Source organism: Monomorium pharaonis, chromosome 10 (assembly GCF_013373865.1).
Source record: "Monomorium pharaonis isolate MP-MQ-018 chromosome 10, ASM1337386v2, whole genome shotgun sequence".
Taxonomy (NCBI): domain Eukaryota; kingdom Metazoa; phylum Arthropoda; class Insecta; order Hymenoptera; family Formicidae; genus Monomorium; species Monomorium pharaonis.
Window position 1 is genome coordinate 112,578 of NC_050476.1, and position 26,003 is coordinate 138,580.

The 26,003-nt window shown below is 31.4% G+C and overlaps 2 protein-coding genes and 1 long non-coding RNA gene across 9 annotated transcripts in view; 2 read left to right on the top strand and 1 right to left on the bottom strand.

The window, feature by feature from the left end:
* Nucleotides 1–2,804: 2,804 nt before the first annotated feature.
* Nucleotides 2,805–7,753, bottom strand: LOC105838036 (dynein-1-beta heavy chain, flagellar inner arm I1 complex). Of its 5 annotated transcripts, none has more exons than XM_036293081.1 (11): nt 7,582–7,753; nt 7,218–7,314; nt 6,298–6,374; nt 5,671–6,016; nt 4,972–5,289; nt 4,620–4,902; nt 4,249–4,414; nt 3,804–3,943; nt 3,391–3,718; nt 3,142–3,341; nt 2,805–2,925 (listed from the first exon to the last, which is right to left on the bottom strand). In XM_036293081.1, exons 1-11 carry the CDS (start codon nt 7,606–7,608, stop codon nt 2,886–2,888), a joined length of 2,022 nt encoding a protein of 673 aa, XP_036148974.1. In that variant the 5' UTR covers nt 7,609–7,753; the 3' UTR covers nt 2,805–2,885. The 5 variants fall into 5 exon arrangements, with proteins under 5 accessions (XP_036148974.1, XP_036148975.1, XP_036148977.1 ...); XM_036293082.1 differs by having other exon boundaries at nt 3,142–3,326; nt 7,582–7,746; XM_036293084.1 differs by having other exon boundaries at nt 6,685–7,314; nt 7,530–7,584.
* Nucleotides 7,754–8,211: 458 nt separating this feature from the next.
* On the top strand, nt 8,212–18,696 carry LOC105838035 (tetratricopeptide repeat protein 17). Of its 3 annotated transcripts, none has more exons than XM_036292950.1 (16): nt 8,212–8,565; nt 9,163–9,419; nt 9,501–9,612; nt 11,824–12,050; nt 12,157–12,444; nt 12,508–12,845; nt 12,936–13,149; nt 13,227–13,470; nt 14,242–14,463; nt 14,613–14,781; nt 15,210–15,374; nt 15,786–15,946; nt 16,136–16,290; nt 16,452–16,677; nt 16,755–17,018; nt 18,103–18,696. In XM_036292950.1, exons 1-16 carry the CDS (start codon nt 8,443–8,445, stop codon nt 18,256–18,258), a joined length of 3,321 nt encoding a protein of 1,106 aa, XP_036148843.1. In that variant the 5' UTR covers nt 8,212–8,442; the 3' UTR covers nt 18,259–18,696. The 3 variants fall into 3 exon arrangements, with proteins under 3 accessions (XP_036148843.1, XP_036148842.1, XP_036148844.1); XM_036292949.1 differs by having other exon boundaries at nt 8,213–8,565; nt 14,239–14,463; XM_036292951.1 differs by lacking the exons at nt 8,212–8,565; nt 9,163–9,419 and having other exon boundaries at nt 9,501–9,616; nt 14,239–14,463.
* Nucleotides 18,697–23,813: 5,117 nt separating this feature from the next.
* The window catches only part of LOC118647678, a 30,794-nt gene continuing 28,604 nt past the window's right edge, over nt 23,814–26,003 (top strand). Inside the window, exons 1-2 of the long non-coding RNA XR_004964839.1 lie at nt 23,814–24,665; nt 24,973–25,012. This is a non-coding gene — a long non-coding RNA (uncharacterized LOC118647678). The remainder of the gene's footprint in view (nt 24,666–24,972; nt 25,013–26,003) is intronic.

The following is a 26,003-nucleotide window of genomic DNA, read 5'->3' on the forward strand; positions in this document are numbered from 1 at the left end:
AAATTAAGTATGTTTGTATATATATACGTCAATAATCTTTGGAAGCACCAAACTTTATGCGACAATGGCTTAGTTTACATCGTCAAAACCTTAGTACGCGTATTAAGTTTGGTGCGCACCAAAGCCTTAGTACGGGCGCGTTTACATCGAATGTACTAAGCATGTACTGTGAAAAATATAATACAAATTTAATTCATGTTGATGTCTCCTACTAAGACATTTTCACACCGGTTTTTAGATTTTAGCACTGAGGTTATGCTCAATTGCTAAATTCTCTCTAAAATGCGTTTTATGCGTTTACATCGACATTTGTATTACTTGGTACGCGTATCAGTTTAGTACGATACTCCTACTTGATACGCTCGTACCAAATTGATCCGGCAGCGTTTACATCGTGCGTACTAAATATTTAGTACGAATTTGATACGAATATGGTACCTGATACGCGTATCAAATGGACGATGTAAACTAAGCCAATACTCTAGTTTACATCGAGCACTTGGTACGCGTATCAAATAGTAAATAACTAGTGAATGTGTTTAATCATTGGCTGATTAGCTTAAATTCACTACTTGATACGCGTACCAAGTGCTCGGTGTAAACTAGGGCAATGAAACAAAGACCTAGTTTACACCGAGCACTTGGTACGCGTATCAAATAGTAAATAACTAGTGAATGTGTTTAATCATTGGCTGATCAGCTTAAATTCACTACTTGATACGCGTACCAAGTGCTCGGTGTAAACTAGAGCGAAGACACGATATTTATGATCTTGAGACTGTAAAAGTTATTGCGATGTATTATATATATAAAACATTACGCTAGTTACCTTACTAGTTAGAAGAAAAATGGCGGACGTGAGAATACTCTTTTTTATAGTGCCTTAGTTACATGATTGCTGCCCTGGAGAAAAACTACCAGATCCATGCACGTGATTGGTTAAACTTGAGATTTATCCTCCGGATAACTTTATTGGGAATTGAAGAAATTTCGTTGAGTGTCTTTGCGCACGTATTTTTATATATAAAAAAATATGCGCAACGACACTTAGGCCGGAATTCATAGTCGAATCTTATTCAAATTCCAGCTTAAGCACGATCTTGAGACGTCAATGCTGTTATTTCATTGGTTAAGTAAGTCTCAAGTCGGCTCGAAGCTAGACTTAAGACAATGCTTGAGCTTAAGATCGGTCTATGAATCCCGTTCTTAACGACATCGATAGTTGTCAATAAGTGGTTACGGAATAGCACCCGACTGGCAATACCAAGCGAAACCGTGTCCATACCACAGTATAAGTAATACAGTAGCATAGAGCTTGTATTAATGGAAGGGCCATTGCTATATGCCGGAGTCCGCGCGAGGAGAATCGACAGAGACATGAATATATTCTCATATATTCTGTCTCTTTTCGTGTTGGACATCCCCACCACTCCGTTTTCTAGAAGGAAATTAAAGAAGCGCACATACTTTGATGTATATATACTCAAAGGTCGCGATGCACCAAGGCCCCTCCATTAATACAAGCTCTATGTACAGTAGCGACCACAGACTTCTATAATATACTAGACTGCTAACCTTGATTCCCTAGGCGTACCAGTATATAATGTACATGTTGTACATGACTGAATAACCGATCGGAATGTGTCATTTGCTATGTATGTACATTGTTCGTCAAGTGGAATGTTTATGTACATATATATATGCCAATAAATGTCACATATAGTTGCTACGAGTAATTTGTTGACATTTTTAAAATGTTTATATATATATATATATATATTTAAAGAATGATACTTAATAATACTAATAAATATCATTAATATTAGGTTATTTTATACAAAATGCTCTTAAAATGAGGTTATATTATTTGTCCTTTAGTTTTAATACTTAAACAAAAAGAAATGTATACCCTTTCTTATATATATTTGGGCAGCCTTTTATCACATGCCTTAATTATTGTCATTTTATCTTTTTCTTTTATATTACAATAACAAAAAAAGAATGATACGTTTAACGCATAAGCACGCATAAGCATCCAAGGAGAACGCTCTCATAATCACGTAATATATATATTGTATCATACATCTCACTCACTCCTCTAGTAATCCATAGTCGTAGGACTATAAAATATTAGCCACATTCCAATCGGTAATTCAGTCTGCCGCCTATGAGCTCTTATTTGTACATACTTTTCGGGTACACACTAAATGGAGAATATATAACGAGCCTAGCAGTCTAGTATATTATAGAAGTCTGTGGTAGCGACAGTAGAGAAAAATTGAGGGTCTGATTTTCTTCTGCGCATGCGTTGGCTGTACAACCAAGAATATGGCGCCCATGGCGAGCTGTCATCAGCTGTCATAGCGATTTTGTGAAACAAATAAGCTAAATATAGTTGAAGTAAAATTTGTTGTACTATTAAAAAATGAGTGTTAATGGATATTCAACTATGCTGCTACACAATAAAAAGCTTAATTTGTAATATATTGTAATTGTCAATAAAATGTTATTTTTCTTTGAATATATAATTGGTTTTATTAGTTAAGAATTTATATTAGACACACACACACACACACACACACACACACATATATAAGAAAAGATGAAATATAAAAAGAGATGAAAAGATTAAAAAATAAACTCTTTATACGCACACACACACACGCACGCATGTGTACATTACACACACACACATGTACACATGCGCGCGCGCGCGCGCGCGTGTGTGTGTGTGTGTGTGTGTGCGCACGTATCAAGAGTTTATTTTTTAATCTTTTCATCTCTTCTTATATTTTACATAATAATTGTACACTATATTCTATCATTTTTATTAAAGTTAATTATATACACCATGTTTTATTATAAATAATACTAGTTTGTTTCTTTTATCGACACATTATTCGTTTGTATTGTTCCAATATATATCTAAAAATAAACATTTTTTAATACTATCATTACATATAATAAAGTTCACATAATAAAATGTATGAATTTATTACAATTATCTAATTATATAAAGAATACTTTTTACTTAATAAAAAAAGGTAACAAAAATGAGAAAAAATGTATTTTTTAATGATCACAAGAGATAAAGATATATTTTAGCAGAAAAAGGAATATTAGATTACAGATTTTGCTTACTTTTCAGCTTCACAATTTCCAATCCAATCAGATATATTCATCATCATGTGAAACAGCCATTCTAAATAGTGTCTAATACAATGCATAATTACATTTTCCGAGTAGTATGGGAATGGTGTATAATATGTTTGTAAAATCATACTATCGCTACAACTTTCTATTTCTTTACTAAATATTTCCCAAACCTGAACAAATGTATTCTTATGATAATTAAGTAAATATTTTGTCTTGTAGACTTACTTTTCTTACCTGCATCCATTTCCTCGACAATATGTCTCGCAAGGATTGTCTACATTTAAACCGTTGTAAAACATAAATAGCTTCGATACCTTCTTCTACGTTCTTGATCTCTTCGAATATACAATCAATCAAATTTTTAATCATACTTTCTAATTCCATTACAAAATTTCTAAACTTGAGCATATTTTCTAGCCACGAAGATTTTGTAACATCCAAAATGTCATCACTGATCAATTTGATTTCATCGAGGCTTTCATGAAATAGGCTCTCTATTTGACGACAATAAGCATCGTACTCAATACCTCTTGGACCACCAATCATTCCTACTTTATTGCACCTATACAGAAATTAAGTTTATCTAAATGTTGTAATATATTATTTTAAAATATGCATTTGCAAAATATTCTATTATATCCTTATACCTCCCAAATACTATTGAAAAATTGCATATTTCAATAATATCGTGACATCTCTGCACAAACGTATCGATAGAATTAAATATTAATTGTTTATTCACGTCCCAGATACTATTCGATTCAATGAGTGCAGTTATCTTCGTAACCTGAAATTAAACTTGCAAAAAAAATGAACAGACAATCGAGTTTTATAGAAATTTTAGCCAATTTCATCAGTTTTCTTTAAATTACACTGTTCATTAAACTCATTATTTTTATATATAATTTAATTAGTTTAATCATAACATTTATCAAAGCGAGAGCACGCGCGCGCACGCACATACGCACGCACATCAGACAGAAAGAAAAAACTTTGTTCATTATAACTGAATCATTTTATACTTCTAATAATGATTATTAAAAGAGACTCTTGCTTGATAAAATTGGCCATTAACACATTAAATTTAGATACTTTATTATATATTGTTTTATATGTTTGGCAACAAGAGATGCATTTCCAAAGTATATTTATTCCACTTTCTGCATCGCCTTCTAATATTACTTGCAAATTAATATAATTTTTACATTGTTGTACTATTTGAGTGCTTATAGCTTCACAAAGTACCTCTATGTTGTTCCTAAAATTAAATTGATTTGTTTCGTGTGTTATCTAATTTTTTAATGTGTATAACTATTAATTTTAAGATGAGAAATTAAAGTCAAGAATATTGAAAATTCAAACAATTTACAATTACAGCCACAAATAAAATAATTGATAGTCAAAATTCAAACTTAGTTTCATGTGTGTGGGATATCTATTAAAATAAAAATAGAAAACCATACGATATATTATAAAACGGCGATTCTGTCCAAATAAACAATATCAAGAACAATATTTTCATCATAGGCTCTTCCATCTCGTCCGGACATTTCAAATTGTTACAAGCATCTGATAGAATGTTCAGATACATTATATTGGACGCAGCTTGTTTTAATCCTTCGTGAAGCTTTAATGTCAAAAATTGAAAGGAGTCCACGCTCGGTGAACGAATGTTCGCTAACACATGTAATATCGATTGAACTTCCATATTCGATAACTGATCGTGCAAACAGCTCAAATTAAAATCTGCAAATGAAATTAATGGCAATCGTTTGCGATTTATTACGTAAAATATAAGTAACATTGAAAACCAACATCTCGCCGTCCAATGTTGCAGCACATCGAATACCGTTTGTCCGCTTTTGCACATGGATACGTTCGCCAATACTTGTCTTATCTGTTTGATCCAATAATGTACAATTTTTTCAAATCTGTCAATCGATGCTTTTTCTAATTTTTGCAATTCCTTAAAAACATGCGGACCATTTATCTCTGACAAATTCGGTGATATCACGATATCAGCAAGATTTTCTCTCGGCACATACAACTTGGTCAACTCCATTGGCTTGTAAATCCATTCGGTTAAACGTAATAAAAAATTATATAGATTGAAGAACAGATTATTTCTGATAACTGTTTCAGTTCAAGAAAAATCTTATCTGCGACAGATTAACATTGAAAAATCAAATTTTGGGAATCATGGTTTTAAAATAATTTTAAAAGTAACGCGATCTGAATTTATATCCTTGTGATTAAAATTGGTCAATTATTTGTTATTAGAGATAAAATACAAACTATTCGAATACAAATCGAATCAGATAACATTTGATTCAAACAAAAAAAAATTAAGTTTAATTCGATTCGGTGTTAAAAAATTCTAATTCGCATCTCTATTTGCTAATTTCAGAAGTCTGATTTTCATATTCTGGAAGCGTTAGAATATTACTGTAAGAATTGTTATTTTTAAAATGTGGTTGTGATATTGGATATATGTATACATTTAAAAAAAGATACTTTCTGGCCACTCGCCACTGTTGCGTGCGATCGTCACGTACATGTTTTCCATTACTTTCAACACGCACATTACTGCATTATGCGTAATATTACCGAAAATGACCGTGGCATGAAAATTGTCGACTGTAAACACATGCCATGGTATTCGTAAGAAATATACGAAATCACTTTGATTATCGTCCAAGATGCTTAATCGTGCCTTCAATGTATCAATTTGAAAATATACGCATAACAATGTAGAAGCTGGATTCTCAAAATATTCGCGAATCGTGGTAAGGCACTCATTCTCTTTCCAATCAGAGTCCTCGATGGAAGAAAGAATCGTGAGATCTTTTACATATTGTACCTAAAACAGCATATCCCACAAGAGTGTTGGTGACAAACAAAAGCTTATCAAAAAGATTTAACCGTAATTAATTCTAAAATCTTTCTAAAATGCTAATCTTTCTTCCCATATAGTTATATTTTATATTATATATTTTTGAGAAACATATTATAGACGTGGAAAAATCATGTCTTAAATGCATAGTTAGCATTAAGTTTTTGTATGATTACAAAAAACCGTTGATACAATTATAAAAATTAAAAATATATGAATCTAAAAAAAAAGATTAAAGAAACACTGACTAATTTATCTAAATCCTGTTCATCAAAAATGGGTTTGATCGGTTCGGAAGAAAGCTCCTCTTCAGTTTCAGGACTTTCTGAAAACATTTTAAAAAGGTAAGGCATGTATGCCATATTGCACATTTACACTCTGTGTGTGTGTGTGTGTGTGTTTGATATAGGATAGGTATTCATTAACATTCCAAGATTTTCTTATTTGTACACTCTCTTTGCAAAAGTGTTAAAAATCAAATTGGAAAGCTGTCACTTTTTCCAGTATATTTATAATATATAGTGTAATTTTTCGATTAGCATCAATAATAGCATCAAGAATGATCCAAGCACAGTCCTTCAAAGGATACATCATTAGAAATGTCATGAAAGAAAAATAAGTTTTGCAAAAAAGACCTTGTCGAGCAAAATCTTCCTCATCTGTATCCATGTCCAAAAATTCTCGATGAGGATCCAACAGCGATTTGTCCATTTTCTTTGTCTTCTCCATTTTTTGGAGCATGTTTTGTCTAGTAATTTAATCGAAAATGATGCACAAACGCGCGAATATACTTTATATAATAATAATAAACGTAAACGATTAATTGTTGATAATAATCAGTGAAAATGTTAGTCACTTTGTGGCAGAACCAACAGGAATTGGACTTTGAAGGAAACGTCGCTAAGTAACGTTGTACCACATTGATAAAACGGATAATGGTAAAAACGATTACAGAAAAATCAGTTGTGTTGTCATGGCTGTCGAGTATATTGGGTGTTATTATTATTACGTTTGTGCGACAACAAAACAATTATTCCTAGTGTTTGAAACCACGAGGAAATTTTAATTTAATCTTCTCTGAAACCAAATGGCTCCTCCTGTTTACTTGTTCTTTACTTGTGTTCGGGAGCATGTCGCTATGTTTCGTCGGTGTGACAGGTTTTCTAACCTGAATATTCGTCAATTTTCACGATTAATATCTCGCTTCCCAGACCAGATCGACGCTTATTTTTGTCAGATTCGTTTAATTGCTGCTTTCCATTTATCTGAAAGTGAGTGATATAATCTAACCTAATCTAACCTAACCTAACTTTACTTTTAAAGTGAGTATGCGAGACTTGTAAAGCATGGTAAAGCACACGAGGTTTGTTTTTTATTCCTGCACTGCTGCACTAGTGCAATAAGTTAGAATGAGAAAAAATATATTCGTCTTATTTTAACTTATTGCACCAGTGCAGCAGTGCAGGAATAAAAAACAAACCTCAAGTCTTGAAATTGCTCAAATTGTAGGAAAAATCTCAATTAAATCTCACTTGTGAGAAGGCAAAAAGAACGTGCATTTAACTGAGTTATGACGTCACAAGTGAGAATTATCTGAGTTTTGATGTAAATAGAAAGCAACAAATATATTAATATATAATATTTTATCATAACGGTCGTATCAGTGGCTGGCAATAGTGGTGGCAACTCTACATCGAGATCGACGGCCACGGGCCACTGTCGTTGACGTTGACATACAAGGTTTGTTTTTTATTCCTGAACTGTTGCACTAGTGCAATAAGTTAGAATGAGAAAAAATATATTTAATTACACTAGTGCAGCAGTGCAGGAATAAAAAACAGACCTACAGTTACCAACAGTCACTACTTGGTCTGTTCTTTCTAGCTGCACTGTTGCACCGGTGCAATAAGTTAAAGTAAGACAAGTATATTTTTTCTCATTCTAACTTATTGCACCAGTGCAACAGTGCAGCTAGAAAGAACAGACCAACTGAGACATCGCCACACACCGCGTTGTACCATCTTAGGGTCGCAATCATTGGTCTGTTCTTTCTATCTGCACTGTTGCACTGGTGCAATAAGTTAGAATGAGAAAAAATATACTTGTCTTACTTTAACTTATTGCACCGGTGCAACAGTGCAGCTAGAAAGAACAGACCACATGTTGCGATCAATTGCGATATGTATTGCGAATTGCGAGTCGTTCTGAAACATTCGAGTCATTCCGATGAGAAATAAATGACGCAGTAATCTTTTTCGCGAGTTTCGTTACGGTGGATCTGCAGTATCTGCCCGTGCAGAAACGCGCGTTCTCGCAGCCATGGTCTACGTTGTCGGCTTTCTCTCGTAGAATTGGTAAAGGCTCGTGGCAGTCGTGGTCCGTCGTATGGAGTTATGTCGTGGAAAATGCTCCGAAGCAATGTGTCTCGCAGGATTCTCGCGGTGCTCACGGTAATACTCGAGATTTCGGCTACCAAGCATTGGTACGTCACGGAAAATGGAAGAATTCAGCCACAGGTAAGTTCCCCTCTTTCTGAATAATTCAACAGAAACATAAATACGCGTGCATTGCCCTTATGGCAAGGTTACGTCGTTTGAAACTGGTTAAATATCGAATATGCTTTAAATTGACATATATTGATATTATTTTATAGAAATAAAACGTTATTCGTGGAAAAAGATTATTTTATTACTAAAAATAATGATAGACTTTAATTTAAAAATGACAAAACAAAACTGATTTTTTGAAAGTATATAATTCAATATTTACTATTATATTACATTAATATTCAATTTAAACACACAAATTAACCATAAGAAGTGATTAGAAAACAAAATTGCTACTTGTGCCAGTCATAAATCTGAAAAATCATAAGTCAAAGTAGTCGCATTTAAGTGTAAATACATTTAAATGTAAACATAATGTTATCTATCAACTTGACTTATGATACGTTTGTGAACATGTCAGATACTTATATATCATTTTATCCTTCTTGTTTACTGAATGTTTAACAAGAATAAAGTATTACATAGATATTTCTGAATATAGTAGTCCTGATAACTTTGTTGATAAATATGATCAAGTTTGAATTACATCTTGCTTCATGTTTTCAGCACGACAGTGTTTTTGATATGCGCCGACCATACGATCTTCTAGGATTCTTGGAGCAGGAAAAACGTAGGGAAACAGCTGATGTTATATATGAGAAAATTTCAAGAAAAGAAGTATCTATTGACAACCAGTTTGTTGGCCTGGGCATGGCTGATGCGGAAAATGCAAACTCAGACTGTTTCTCATGGGACAAATCATTGCCTGACATTGACGTACATGCTAGTATAGTGATCGATTATAAGCTTAAAGATGGGATAGAGTGAGTGATTATATGTGATATATATAAGTGAGGAAATATTTCATTGAATATTGAAGAATAAAATAATACTTTCTGTTACAGCCAAACATATTATATGTTATATAACGTGGTGGCTAATAGTAAACAAACAGTTCCAGACTGTCGGAAAACTTTTCCATTAGATTTCAGTATATACACGTTCGAACATCTTAAAGTAGGTACTGTAGGCATGTTGTTTTTTATATTAGGGTTGCGCCAAAAAATCGGCAATGGGTAAAATTGTTTGATTTTGGCCTCTGGAATGATAAGTGACAATGGTATGTTTTTGTTGTTAAATCTGATTCTGATATTTAAAAAATTATAATTTGTCAGAAAAATATTAAAGTCAACATATGAAGCAATTAAATAAATAAGAATTTATTATGAGAATAGTATGTTAGTGTAAAACCAGGTTTGGATGTTTACACATAAAATATAAATAATCTGCGTTACATGTATAATACAAACTGTGTTTTACATGTATCAACAATAATCAATGGCTTCTAGAAGATTCAGATTTTATCAGAAATAATGAAAATTATATTTTATTTTCAATTTTTACTAGAAGTCACCAATACTGGCATGTTACTTTGTTTTTGGGTAGTATTTTTTAAACAAAAGCTAAAAATAAAACTTTGAAAACATAAATGTAAATGTAAATTAAAAAGTGTTTTTTATCAGATGATACAGCAGTTTTTATAATACTTTTATATTTTGTAATGTTTTTGTGTAACATGAACATCTGAGAAAATTATCCCCAAACTAGCATAATTACGCTGTATTTTCCCTTTTTTTTCTTACACAAAATATTTAAAAATGAATGTATAAGGCGATTTGTTTTAATAATTTATTTTTTTTGTATTGCGTTATCTAATTTATAATTAAATTTGTATTACATGAAAAAGATTCATGTAAGTGTAATGTTAACAATAATTTGTACAAATAATTTAAAATTTTATACAAATAATTTTGAAATTTACGACCCAACTCTATATAAAATTATAATAAAATAGACAATTAAGTAAAAATTGATCAATATGTGAACAATATAATAAATAATTTAAGGCCTTGTTCATTCAAAGAGAATCTTTGAGTTTAAAATTATTTTTTGTGCAATTCTTATATTAATAATAATTTCCAGTAATAAAATACTACAATAGACTAAAAAATGTTCTGAGAGGAAATTCTTAAAAAATGTAATGCATATATGCAATAATGCTTTTAAGACGCATAGTCATTTAAAATAGATCACATTGATAATGTGCCTTTCTTTTTAAAATTATTAATATTAAAATTTTTTTTTATATATCAAGCAGAATGTGAACTATTAGTGTTAAGAATATTATTATGTTTTGCTTGGAAAAAGACACGAATTAATATGTTTGTAAAACTGAACAATGATAATTTACAATACTAGATGTTTAGTTTTATACGCAGATTTTAACATACTTTTTTGATAAAATATTAAAAATTTTTGTAAGATCAGAATTAAATTCAACAACTCAAAAATTGTAAGAAAACATACCGTATTTACTTATCACTCTAGGAACTAAAATTATTCTGCTATTTTAGCCATTTTACTCATCATCCTTTTAAGATTATGTTTAAGGTAATTGTCCCAATTACTGCTGTTATTAAAATATATAATAGCTGTTAATATGCTTATATTTTTTAAACGTATAATAAGAATTTTTTATTATTCAAGTAATAATTTTAATAAATGTACAAAATAAGAACAAGTTAAAATTATTTGATTTAAAAAATTTAAAATATAATGAAAGAAATAAAAATATGTATAAAAGTTATTGAACTTATTATTTTTATTCTTAATCTTGAATTCTATTTTCGATTACTGCCGCACGATAACTTTATACGATATCTTATATGATAATTTTAGTTTACATTAAAACATTTTTAATACATAATGCTGTCATACTTTTTATTTTAATAGTACAATTGAAAAAAGCAGCAATAATTGATACCTCTACATATTATTCTATATGGATTATTTACGTATGTTATGTTTACAAAAAAATTTTTTTTTTTTTTGACAATACAAGCAACGTAAATTATTATGAAATAAAAAAAACAATACAAAATAAATAATAAAGTTTTAAAATTGTTAATGTACTTAGTATTGATAAAAGAAATAAAGATATATAATATTAAAGATTAAAAAGTAGAATATAATTTCCACTATTTCTAATGAATCTTCAGTGATTTATAGATTATTGTTTACATAGATAAAACATTAACCAGTAAACACAGTTTGCATGATTTACATATAATATAGATATTATAGTTATTTATATTTTACACGTAAATGTCAACTCTACTTTATACAAAAAGTCAATATATCTGTAATTTTATTTTTATTGCATTTTAGGCAATGCAGAATCGAAAGAATCTAATACAACGCGAAGAACTTGGCTTAATGAAATATTTACCATTGAACACCGATCTCAATCAATTCGGCCATCAACTCGCCTACAGTTTATTTCGCAATAGTACTTCCTGGATATATTTAAATCTAGCGTCGATTTATTGGCGGATCAGAGGAAACGCTTATAATGCTTTAGAATGCAGTCGTAGAGCGATTGTACGCGCTCCAAGGTAATATGATAAGAAACTCACGTATAAAGGATACTAGAGGAAAGTGTCCAGTCGGAAAAGCGCCGTGTAATTTTACTGATCTCGTAACAAAAACATATTGATTAAGGCAATATCGCGATATTCCTCTTCTGACTACCGCTGGCATTTTACACGCTGCGAGATATTCTGGCGAGGCTGCGATTATCTTACACGCGGCGATAGATCATAATCCAACAGAGAGTTATCATCATCTGGCGCTGGGCCACGTTTACATGTCTCTCGGAGACTTTGATCGATCTGCAGCATGCTACGATAACTGTTTAAAATTGGCACCTGACACGATAGAGGCCAAACAGATGAAATATGCCATACTATGTCATCATTTGTTGGAAACGTCTTTGCTATTGTTTGATCAGTAAGTTCACATTGTTATTCCTAGTTTAAAAACTTAAAAGGTTTATGATTGCGGTTGTTACAGGCGTTTACGAAATGTGTTAACGGAAATACATGCGTATCACGATTGGAAGGAAGAATGGCTCAAGCTCTATGAGCACATGCTCTGGGAACAAAATATTAAATCTACTACCAGGGAAATTAAGCTTGCTTTTGCGCGAGAACAAAATCTACATTTACTTGCGATAAATCCGGTTAAAAGACCAATTCATTATATCGATAATGACATTGTATTATCTTACATGGATTTAGGCGACAGAAAAAAAATAGCTGAGAACATGCTACAGAATGTTCATGTTAGTCTCAGCTTGTTAAAAAATCTACAGAAACAAGTGAAGGAGCGTAATAATCGTATCTCAAAAGGTACTTTTATTAGCACCGTCGACATAGATTGTCTAAATTTTACAATTCACGTTGCAAGTAGTAAAATCTATTTAATGTCTATTATTACAGACATGATGACGGAACTAGATGTAGAGTACAATAATTTATTTGCCTCGCCAACAAAGAGTCCAAAATATTACAATATGGAAATTAAGAAAGGAAATGAAGATTTTGAAGCTGATCATTGGCCAAAGATATCAGATTGTGATAGTTCTATGCTAATGTTTGGAGATGGAAAGCAATATTTACCTATTTATTTAGCACCTGAAAACAAAGGTTATGCGTACGTATTTTTCTGTATTTAAACTTTATGATATGTAATACTTTAATTATAACATATATCTTTCTGTATGTTATTAGGACACACTTGTTCGTGAATGAATTGATTGACATAGAACCATGGAAGAAGTATCCGTTACCATGGCATCCACCAATATGTCAATCACCAAAGTCGTTTAATGAGCGATATATTACACGTACATTATTAGACGCAACTATGCAGCAGCATTCGTCAGACACTTCACTAAAACCATTTCTACATAATTTGGTTCACACCGCAGACTTGGCAGAAATTGGTCAAAGAATTTTAACGGCAATTGAAACGGTATAATTTATTATTTTTATATGTATACGATTGGTTCGAATTTTGAATAGTTTGAGAATTTCAAACCATTTATGATTCGATTTCAATTCGATTACTTATTTTAATTATCTTATTTGGACTCTTATTTATCTCTCTCTCTCTCCCTCTCTCTCTCTCTCTCTCTCTCTCTCTCTCTCTCTCTCTCTCTCTCTCTCTCTCTCTCTCTCTCTCTTACGCGCGTGAGAGAGAGAGAGAGAGAGAGAGAGAGAGAGAGAGAGAGAGAGAGAGAGAGAGATTATATCATAATTTTTTAAAATGTAAAATAAAATTTGAATAAATGTTATTCCATTATATTTTTATAATAAAGTACATTAAAATATTATTCGACAGTAACATTATTAATACATAGAGATAGTAACAAATATAATTTATACGATGTGTTCAATATTTATTTTTCATATTTATTATATATTTTTTACTTAGTGCATTATTTTTATAATTATTTTCTGAAATTGTTTTTTAACTTTTTATCTATTGAAAAGGATCTGCAACGTTACTGAAAATATTTTATTTTTAAATTAGTATGTAAATCCTTTGAAAATTTGATTCAAACTTGATTCATATCAAAGATTTAACGTAAAAATTTCAGATTTGATTCAATTCAATTTCAAACATGTTATCAAAGATTTGATTCGATTTGATCTCACAAATGCTTAATTTTGAACGCTTCTAATAATTTTGTTATTATAATAACTATAATATTCTGATGAGAAAATTCTGTTAAAACAGAAGGTCGCAGCTCCATGGGTGTTGTCTATGCTTGCATCTTTACATTGGAGAATAACGGGAAAACCTCGTTTAGCCTTAGATTGTTTGCAGTTAGCATTGGAAAGTGTTCCTGAAGAATTTAAAGATGTACCTTTAGTTAGTATAGCTTCAATACACCATAAAGTAGGTTTAATTGACGATGCTTTAAGAATTACGGACAAAGCCTTACGAATTAATGCTGTGGAGGTATGCATGAAGAATATTAAATTTTGTGTCATAGAAAGAATTAATCCTACATATAATATTTTTAAAATACTTAAAAATACTTAAAGACTATTTTTTACCTACATTTTAATTGAATAAAGAAAAATCGTATACAATAATTTATATTTCAGCCAATGACTAATTTTTTGTTTGGTATATTATTAAATGTAAAAGGAAATTACACAGGAGCGATACATTATTTGAAACAAGCATTAAGAGTCGATTCACATTTATATGACAATAGAGCATTAATGTTATTAAAAACGTTAGCCTGCCGCGAAAAATTTAATGTTGTCACAGGTAATTATCCAGATTATGTATGTAATTACTATTTCATAGAATAATATTTCACACTTTTTAAAAATTGATTTTTTAATTTTAATTTGATATAAACTTTTTAAAAATGTTATATATATTTTTACGTTATTTTTTTATTTAATTTGTTTATATTTGCAGTTTCTATTAATGATGCATAATTTGTTTTCGGAGGAAGAAAAAAATATTTAGGGCGTTTTTTATTTCACTAATTTTTGCTTTTATTTTTAACATTTTTTTAAATTTGAATTTTTTAAATGAGATTATTATGTTTTATTATTTATAATTAAATTTGCACAGAATTTCTTATGTTTATTTTTCAGTTGGTTAATTTTGTTCATTGTTGATGGTACTGTGTTTTAAAAAACGCAGGTTATTGTGATGAGTAATGACGAACATTGTCATAATCACAGGCTGTGAAGAACAAAGAATTAATGTACATACAAAATATTCTACGAACCTGCCTTCTGTATTACTTACTAAGTATAATTTGCAAGCGAGTGATACATTTTTGCGTAAACGACAAATCAAGAATTGTAAACATATTAAATATGTTTCGACAAGGACAGAAGAACCAGGTGCGTATTTTCGCACGTATATTTTAAAAGTAGATTCTGTTTTTTTAGACTGTGCTGTGTATGTTTTATTTGATATTATTTTGAATTTACGTTGGTGTTTATTTTTGTTTGAAGTTAGTAAAAAACAATAATTTTAACTTATGCATTTTGTATTGTCATAATCTTGTCTTGTTATGTGCTGGTTTTTCTTGTATAGTAGTATATATTGTAATAAAAATAATAAAAATTATTGTTATTTATTTATACCTCTTTTATTATTTTACCTGCTTTGGATGTGATTTTATTTTATTTGATTTTATTTCACATACACGGTGTCTCAGATTTAGATGTATCTTTTAATATTTTCTTCCAAAATGGAAATATGAATTTTCTCTACTATAGCTTGTTGATATTGAAAAACTGTTATTATAGGGATAAATTGTTGGAGTAGTCATAAAATTGGATTATTGGACATATCATATTACAATAAAAAAGAACAATCGCGCCAAGGTCTTACACATTCATTGTTACTTCCTAATAGCGCAACTGAACTACACGAGCCACACGTGCATATGACTAGAATTTCAGATAACGTAAGCAAATGATTTGTCATAACAAAATTAAAGATCATAAAAATAATATTGTATATTATTTTATGTATTTAAATTATAAATCCCCGAGATGATCTATACATAAATATACTTTTATACTTTTTTATACTTGTATAATTTTATTTATAATTTGTATTATTTTGTATTATTTATAAATTTTTTATATTTAAGGACATGTTACGTACATACACTGACTCATCCAATAAGATGTCTGACAATCAAAAAGAGTCCTACTATCCGAACAAAGATGAATGCGACGAGCTTAAATACGAAGACTGGGCTGCTTCTCTATTTGTATTTCACAAATTTATACGACGAAACATGACGTATGTAGTCGGTATATATAAATTAAAAAATGTATATACATATGCTGTGTGTGTGTGTGTGTGTGTGTGTTAATAGTACACACACACACACACGCACACGATGCATACGTGCACACATAAACACAAACCAAATTATATGTAAATTGATTCTTCGATTTTAGAATCGAAGATGAGATCGAATCATTAGGCGATGATATACCGAATTTACAGCCAATGTGTAATAAGGGTAATTTCGAGATGAGTCGTGTGACTGAGATGGTTCAATTCTCGCAGTTATTGCAATACAAAGCTGAACTCGATATGGCTGAATGGCTGATGATGATAACTGGAGCGCAGAACGATACTCTGCAAGGACTCGGCACTAAAATCGCGTTTGCTTTGCAAAAGGTAATTCATCGTATTTTAATAATTACATACTCGGTTTTATACGCATAATATAATCAATATATACTGCCTTGAATTAGCATTATGCCTCTTGGACCTTGGCAATAGCTGCATCGTTTTATTGGCGCGTGGCGGGCGATAGTCGTAAGGCACTAGATTGTATGTGGCAGAGTTTAGATAACACTCCGAAGGATATGCAAGATATACTTCTCGTAAACTTGGCGTCTTTACTTAGTTCACAAAATTATTTCCACGAGGCCCTTGAGATCGCTCAGATAGCACTCTCAATTGGTCCAGACTTCATAATCAATCATTACGTTGTCGCTAATCTTTATGCTGCTTTGGTAAATTAAATATTACTTTATTAGATACAAGTCATTATACAGCTGTGGTCAAAATATTAGGTAATCTTAAAAAATCTAAAATTTTTTTAAATATTTTTAACTACAAAGGTATAGGTTAGATTAGGTTAGGTTAGGTTGAAGCACAAATACATAAATTAAAATGTGAATTATTCTTGTTTCAAGAACCCTTTAAACTTATGTTGTAATGCTAGTAATCAATAAAAAATAATCAGAGTTGGAATGCAATACATTATCGTAACACCGTTATTGTTACTTTTTTGTTGATAATATGATAATATTGTTACATTTTTATAGTAACAAATTCAGCTGTTACTTTTATTGTTTTAATTCTAGTTGGTAGTTTTTAAATATTGAAAAATATTTAGTACATTTTATTTTAAACTGTATATTTTGATACTTTTATTATTGTCAATAATGAAAGTTTACAATGTGTGTGTGTGTGCGTGCGTGCGTGCGCGCGCGCGCGCGCGCGCGCACACACACACACACACACACACACACACATATAACGTAAATTACAAATTTTTTAGTTCTTATTGATAGAGAAATTGAATTTCTCTATCAATCGCGTTTCGAATAATGACATTAAACTTAAAAAAACATTGTTTCGATATAATTTCCGCGTTTGCGAATTGCAGTTTAAATTTTTATAAAAATAAGTATATAAAAAATAAAAATATTAATGTGAATTATAAAGAATTAGACAAGAATTATTAGATAAATTTAACATAAAAGAAAGCTTATATATATTATATAGTTTGGAGTTTTAAGTTTCGATATTAATTTTTAAATAATATATTTTAAAATTAATATTTTACTTTAACATTACAAAAAGATAAGGTAAAGAATCATTACTTTCTAAATAATGGTATTAAATTATTTTTTACAAAAAATAACGATGTAATAACGTATTATTTTTTTAAAGTAACATTTCTAATCTTGAAAACAACCCAAATAAAAGAATTCCAGATGAATAAAAAAATACTTTTACGTAATACTTTTGGCCTTAACTGTATAATGAAACAGATTTAACTATTCGTATTAACTAGTATTTTTTTTACAGGGTGACTTCGAGTCCGCTGCAAGTTTCTATAGATCTTCGCTTGAACTTGACCCAAATTTTGAGCCTGCTATTACAAGGTTGCGAGTAATACTATGTTTTTTATTATTTGATGATAAAAAATTCGCAATGAGTGAGATATTGCGAAATATTTTATAATACGACTTTTTACAAACTGTTAATGCGAAATAATTCGATGAAAGTGCCTTTTTATATTGTTAATACATAATATTAAAAAAATGTACGTAACAGTATTAAAAACAAGGAAGAAACAATTATGTAGCAATTATATACATGATACTACGTTATTATGTGTATTACAATAAATTTAAAATGAAGGGAAAAAATAGTGATGACAGATACTTAATTGTTAAATTATTACAGAATTTTATGCTCGGATAAGATACTTATATTTCTACATCAAAATTTTAAGTTTAACATTTCGGAATACAGAACAGATGAAAAATGAGCACACTTTTAGATGTATTATTTATCTCATATGAATGTGATAATAACTTCTTATTGTACTTGTGATCATGAAGCAATATATTATTAAAATGTAAAAAGCATTAAATAAAAAATAAATTTTGCAATGAACTTATGTTTGTAAAATTATTGCAATAGTTGCTGATCATTAGCAATGACTGTTTAATAAAAATTTTAGCATAATAAGACTTCAAAATAATAAATTGCAAATTGATACTTTTTAGATTTATTTTTTATATAGATTTGATTAAATATTTTTTACTTAAAATGTATTAAGTTATGTAAGTACATATATCAATTTACTAACTAGTGTAAGTATCAGTTTAAATCTCGCGAGGCAACGAAATGAAGGTGCCATTATTATATTCAAGTCGAATCGCAATATTTATCTGATGGCAACAAGTCCAAAAGTAGCGTCTCTACGACTGTAGTTGTCCTACTGGTTAAAGTTGCGTGACATTACAAAGAGGATCTCTTTAATTACGAATTTTCTCTGCAAACAGAGATTATTCTTCCGTTACTATTTTCATTCACAATCGGTGACTTTGCGCGAACTTATTTCTTAACTGCCATAAAACATCGAGAATGTCATTAAGAACCGCGCGATTATTTAAAGGGTTCATAAGAATGGGTTAATTTATTTATACATTTCATACTTGATGTAAAAATATAGATACATATATCTCTATCCAATATATTTTGTCTTGTTAGAAATTTTACCATTAAACATTCTTAAACTTATTTCTTATGAAACTAAAAAAAGCTTCTAAAGAGTCAAATTTTGCAATTTCAATTTTTAAAGTATTTTAATAAATTATATCTCCTCCTTACTAGTTATAAATGTAAATTGTGTTTTTAATTCAAACATTGTATTTTATAGAAGCAATATTTTGCCATGACTTTTTTGGCTTGCGTTTTATGAAGCCATAACCCTTACTAAAAAACGGATTTTGCAATTTGGTCTTTAAAACATTGTAATAAATAAAGTTTATCTGTACCTCAGTTATAATATAATATAATGCAAATTGAGTGAGATATGTTAGACGTATGTATTCAAATCTAATCAGTTTATAAAAGACAATTTTGTTTTATTATTTATACATCACATTATATGACTGTAGACTGTAAATTTGTTAAATTCACATAATTTCGAGTAAAACCCTTAATCGAGATGCCGAACTCAGGATGAAGAATTTTTAGTCAGACACTAAAATACAGTTTACGTGATGATACATATATGTGTTACTCCCATATACATATAATTTATAGCAGCATACTTTACGAATTATCATATGTTAATCGATACTTTTATTATTCATATTTAACCCACCCATTTTAACAATAAATAAATCATACATATTTGTAAGCTGATGCAGATACCTATGGTATGAAATACGATAAATTTTATTGAATCGCTTTCTCATTAATTTATTGCGTAAATGACAGCGTAAATATATGTCTTTTAATCAATATGATTTTATTTTTGAATAGCAATTTTTCTAAATTATATTGTTTAAAATCTATCATATTTAGATAAAACTCTATCCTTACTTTCAATTTAAATTACACATTTTTTACTGTCACAATGTTTTCTAATAAAGTTTTCTAAGTTTTGCATTGTAATATTATAAGAGTAAACTGGGTATTGGACATTTGGTATTAGAAATTTAAAATTTCAAAATATAAGCTTTTACTTTTCTTTACATTATGAAATTATTGCTCTATCTACGAGATCTATTCTTACCATTGGAATTAATTTCTTATTTCTTGTTTCAGTATTAAAAGATTCTAATACTGAATATGCTATTGCAATTATTTTTATTTAAGGCGTTACAAATATTAATGAAAAACCAAGTATTTAATTAATCAACTTGGTGATATTTTTCTTTTAAAATAGAGCAATATTTTATCTCGCATCACGTTTATCACATATTATTTTGTTCCACATATACATGATATAAATTCAAATAATTGATTTGATAAAAATTCATTCACCGATTGCTGTTGCTGCTTCTGCTGCTGATGCTGCTGCTGCTACTGCTACATTCCTTTTCCAGTTTAGATTCTGAAAATGTGATAAATATTATTCCTAAACTCAAAATAAAAAATATAAAATATATAAAATAATTTTAATTAAAAATAAAATCATTCAAATTAAATTAAAATAGATTATTTAATTTTTTTAAAAATATTTTTATTGAAAAATTAAAAGTACATAGGAATTAGTTAAAATTAAATTATTTTACTTGCTATAAAATAATTTTAAAGTAAATTAATATACAAACACAAAAGCAGGTAAAGAAATGTATCACTTGAAAAAATAGTATATTTACCGAATCGATCCATGAATGCCGCTTTCTGCTGACATTATCCTGCTATTCTCGCACACTAATAACGATCGTCCGATACTTTATTTGGCAATCCCGATATTATGGATAATATATCACACACGAGTAAAACGTAAACCGCGAAAATTTCACTTGGCGCGACCGTTACATTTGAAAAAATACGTGAAAAGGACGGCTCGTCTGATTGACGGCGAAAATCAACATGGCACAAAAGTGGCGTGACGTCACGTAACTTCGTGGAAACGCAGTTAGAAAGCGGTTGAATGAAAATTACGCGCCAAGATACAACGAACGGAGACAAATTCATTTCGAGAATTTTCTATTTCGCATGCTCGCACGACGACTAGTAGCGCTTCACTTAAACTGGCACTCGCGATTCGCGATATTCTACCGAACGTATCCCCTTCGAGCAAACACTTTGCTCAAACGCGCACGCGAACACTTTACTCGAAACCGAAGACAAACGCATGATGCCGCGCTTTACATATGAATACGACCACATACGATCTCACATGGCTCGCGTGTCGTCTGTTAACGCGACGGTACTCTAGACCGTGGCCTGCCCGCAGTCACGTACGCCATGTTACTTCGCGTTCCAGCGCCGGTCAAACTCTCTGTTGATTCCGTGCGTGTTTCGTGTGTTCAGATTCGAATTGTGTACAGTTACGGTGTTGTGCTGAGGGTGCGTTCGGGGAGACGCTATTAGCGCTACCAGCATCAGTCCATCTTTATTACTCATTAAAAGTAGAACAAGGATAAACTAAGGGAGCGTTCTCACCGAGCGCGTCACGCGTCGCGTCGTCCTTCACGTCCAATCAAAACGTCCCATATTATTATGATAAAATATAATAGATGTTTTGATTAGATGCAAAGAACGACGCGACGTCTCCTTGAACATACCCTGGGCTGCGTTCGGAAACGTCACCCGAGAGTGCTCTCGGGTATCATTCTATTCTTATTGTTCGTTCTATGTGAAACAAAAATAGAATGATACTCAAGAGCACTCGGGTGACGTTTTCGAACGCAGCCCTGAGAGTGCCGTCGTACTAAAGGCCCTCACACATGAATTAACATAACCATAAGGCCGGATCTACAATAGGTGTAGCGCTGTTACGACTAAAACACTCCATTGTAGATGGCCCTTAGCAGTAAGGTTTCGACCAATCATGTACTTGATTCAGCCGGTTACAATTACGTTCGCCCAATCCAACGCGTCGAAACCTTACTGTTAGCCCGGATCTACAATAGTGTAGTAAACCTTATTCCATAAGAAATTGATCAATTATAATCGAATATGAGAAGAATAATCGAATATAATTGGTTAATTCCTTATGGCATAAGGCTTACTACACTATTGTAGATCCGGGCTAACAGTAAGGTTTCGACGCGTTAGATTGGGCGAACGTAATCGTAATCGGCTGAATCAAGTACATGATTGGTCGAAACCTTACTGCTAAGGGCCATCTACAATGGAGTGTTTTAGTCGTAACAGCGCTAAATCTACGGCCAAGCTGTTTACAATACAGACGACGTAGCAGTAACATACAAACCAGTCATCGTAGAGAGGCGATTAAAAACTAACCCAGAACGCCCGAATGCTCATCGTAAGCACGCACCGAATTGGCTCAATGTCTGCTGTAGGCCGTAAGCAGTAAAGCAGTACGAAATGAAAATATTTTCTACGACTACTACTACGGCCTACGACTCTCCATTGTAGATGGCCCTTTAAGCCTCGTCTACAGAAGTCGCAAGCAGCCAGTTGCGACTTGCGACAGCCAATGATTGTCGAGCTTTAACTAGAAACTAGACGCTCATTGGCTGTTGCAAGTAGCTGGCTGCTTACGACTTCTGTAGACGAGGCTTTAAGGGCCATCTACAATGGAGTGTTTTAGCCGTAATTATAGTTATGTCAATTCATGTGTGAGGGCCTTAACAGACGACATGTGAGCCATGTGAGATTCTACGTAACAGAGGTCGTATTCATATGTGAAAGGGCCGAGCACAAAACATGGCGTAATGATTAAGGCCGGTATTCATAGTCGAATCTTATATTTAAGATCATCTTAAGTACTGTCTTAAGATGCCATCAACCAATCACAGAGCCGTATTAGCATCTTAAGACATTGCTTGAGACGATCTTGAAATAAGATTTGACTATGAATACCGGCCTAAGACAGTCGTAGTTGTCAACAAGCTTGTGCGTTGTCTACGTCTACGACTACGACTGTCTTAATCATTATGCCATGTTTTGTGCTTCGGCCCTAATGCCCAGTCTACAATGAGTCGTTGGTCGTTGGTCGTAAGAAATTTAACCAATCACAGTTGATCTTAGAGAAGAATAACCGAACATAATTGGTTAAATTTCTTACGACCAACGACCAACGACTCATTGTAGACTGGGCATAAGGCCTGGGGCTCGATTCTTGAATTTATTCGCAAGAGAAACGTATTCGCAAATTCTGTTCTTACAGAAAAGTTAGAAATTTATTGGCTATCGTATGGCTATTAACCAATAAACTTACAATTTTCTGTTAGAGCGAGTATTTGCGTATACGTTTCTCTTGTGAATGACTTCAAGAATCGGGCCCCTGGTCTACAACGGATGTTGTAAGTCGTGTCGTAAGAAATCTAGCCAATCATAGTTGATCTTAGAGAAGAAAGAGAGAAGAAAAGCGAATATGATTAGTTAAATTTCTTACGATACGACTTACGACATCCATTGAAGACCAGGCCTAAAGCGGGTCACACACACTTTCCGTAGAACGTAACAGTAAGGTTTTGACCAATCACGTACTTGATTTAGTCGCTTACTGTTACGGTCGCCCAATCCAACATGTCGAAATCTTACTGTTACGTTCTACGGAAAGTGTGTGTGACCAGCTTAAAGCGCGGCATCTCGTGCGTTTGCCTTCGAGTAAAGTGTTCGCGTGCGCGTTCAAGCAAAGCGTTTGTTCGAAGGGGATTCCGTAGAATATCCCAAGTGCCAAGTGAAACGCTGCTAGTGTTGTGATCATACGAGAAGATTCTCAGAGCGAATTGCTTCGTCTCGATATTCGTTGTGTCTCGGCATGTGCATTCTTTGAAACGGTCGCGAGTTGCGTTTCACGACATTATGTGATATCACTCGTCACACCACTTTCCCGCCGTCATCTTCGCTCCTATTGGTCAAACGTTTCGTTTTTCTCAGAAACTTTCGTATATTTCGCGAATTGTGCTGTTATGGTATTGAGAGTGCCGATGCAATAACGTACGATACGTGAACTTGTCGTGGAATTGATTGTATTCGTTTAGGAAGTGCAGCATCATGTGCTCGTCGCATTGTTTTCGTGTCATAAACTTTTCGTGTACACGTACTCTGTCCAAAAGGACAATTAAGCTGAAGTGCCGCGCGCGTTTTACTCGCGTTCGTGTGCGATTTATCTTTGGAATGCCGAGTAATTTTTATCGACGTATTTTCGCGAGTGAATCTGATGTAAACGTTATGAAAAAGAAAACAGGCGCATCATCGTTTCGCGTGGGAATCACATTTCTTCCCGTTGTCCTTCCGTTTGAAAATGATAATGGAGTGATCGTCGGGAGTGTCGTACAAAGTATCGCGATTTTGCATTCCAGTTATTACAAGAAATCTTGCACGAATGTCACAAAGGAGCAACGATAAGGCAAAATTCAAAGGGACGAGGAGGAATAGAAGACTTAGGAAAGAGCATCAGGCATCGGCGGAGCAACCCATGAGTAAGTAATTTATTATTGATTTAGAAAATTAAAAAAAATTATTTTATTAAGTAGTTATTAAATTTTCTTTTTGAATTTATATCTAAACATTTTTGTAGATGTAGTTTTATTTTTAAGTATATTTAATGAATAAAAATTGAACACGTACACGTATTATAATAAGTAATACAATAAGTGCAATAAGTATATTTAATGCATAAATGAAAATTGAATACGTACACAATTCAATTTTTATTTATTCATTAAATAGATATCGTTTGAAATATTGATTGAGAATTTTTTTAACTTGTACATTTTTATGTTACAGATTCATGCAGTTTCAACTCCGTTGTTGCGCATCAGTGTTGGTAAGTCAAACCATTTTTATCTTAAATTAAGACAAATTTATACATGAAAACTATATCACATATATAAGAGAAAAGTCTGAGAGTAATCCATATTGTCTACATAAAAAAGATTTGTATAAACTTAACATAAACAATATATCAATAATCTACGTGGATGTAATTTTGAAAAAAGACCTATTACAGAGAAAGATCCGATTTTGTTACATTAAGAAAAGCAAAATAATAGACACAATTTCTTATCATTTTAACATTTCTTATTATAGCATATTGAAATTTGTGAGACACTGATGATTAAAAGTTATTCTTTGATAGTTGATAATGTAAAAAGCAGTTTTTACCAACTGATTTTTTAAATTAAAATATATCTAGTAAATAGAAAAATAACGTCTAATATATAAAATTATAAGATTATTTTACATAGTAATAAACTAGATTGTTGGAAAGTTTATACAAATTTACATTTAATTATTAAATATCATCTCATATGATTTACAGTGTGTAGATAAAATATATTTTTTAAATACAGGGTGAGTTTTAATGGCTGTCTCAACTTTTACCATGAGAGATGGAATTACCGACTGCAATTTTAGTACACACATGTACGACATCTGCATGTGCAAATGCCGTACATGTCTGTATTAAGATTGCAGTCGATAATTCCATCTCTCATGGTAAAAAGTTGGGACAGCCATTAAAACTCACCCTGTATATACGCAATACATATTGAAGCAACGTCGAACTTGATAATTTTATATTTGATGTTATAAAGTTTATTTTATTGTTGAGTGTTATAGAATGATTAACCGAACGTGTTGTATTTTCGATTTTACCGAGAGGTAAATTTTATCAAGTTCTATCGTACTTTTGCATGTTACGAAAAGATGGCACTGTTAAAATGTACCGGACGTTCGATTTCTCATTAATCACACATGTATGTTTAACAGCGTGGTTTTAATCATTTTTCTTTTTCAATATTATTAATGATTATAAA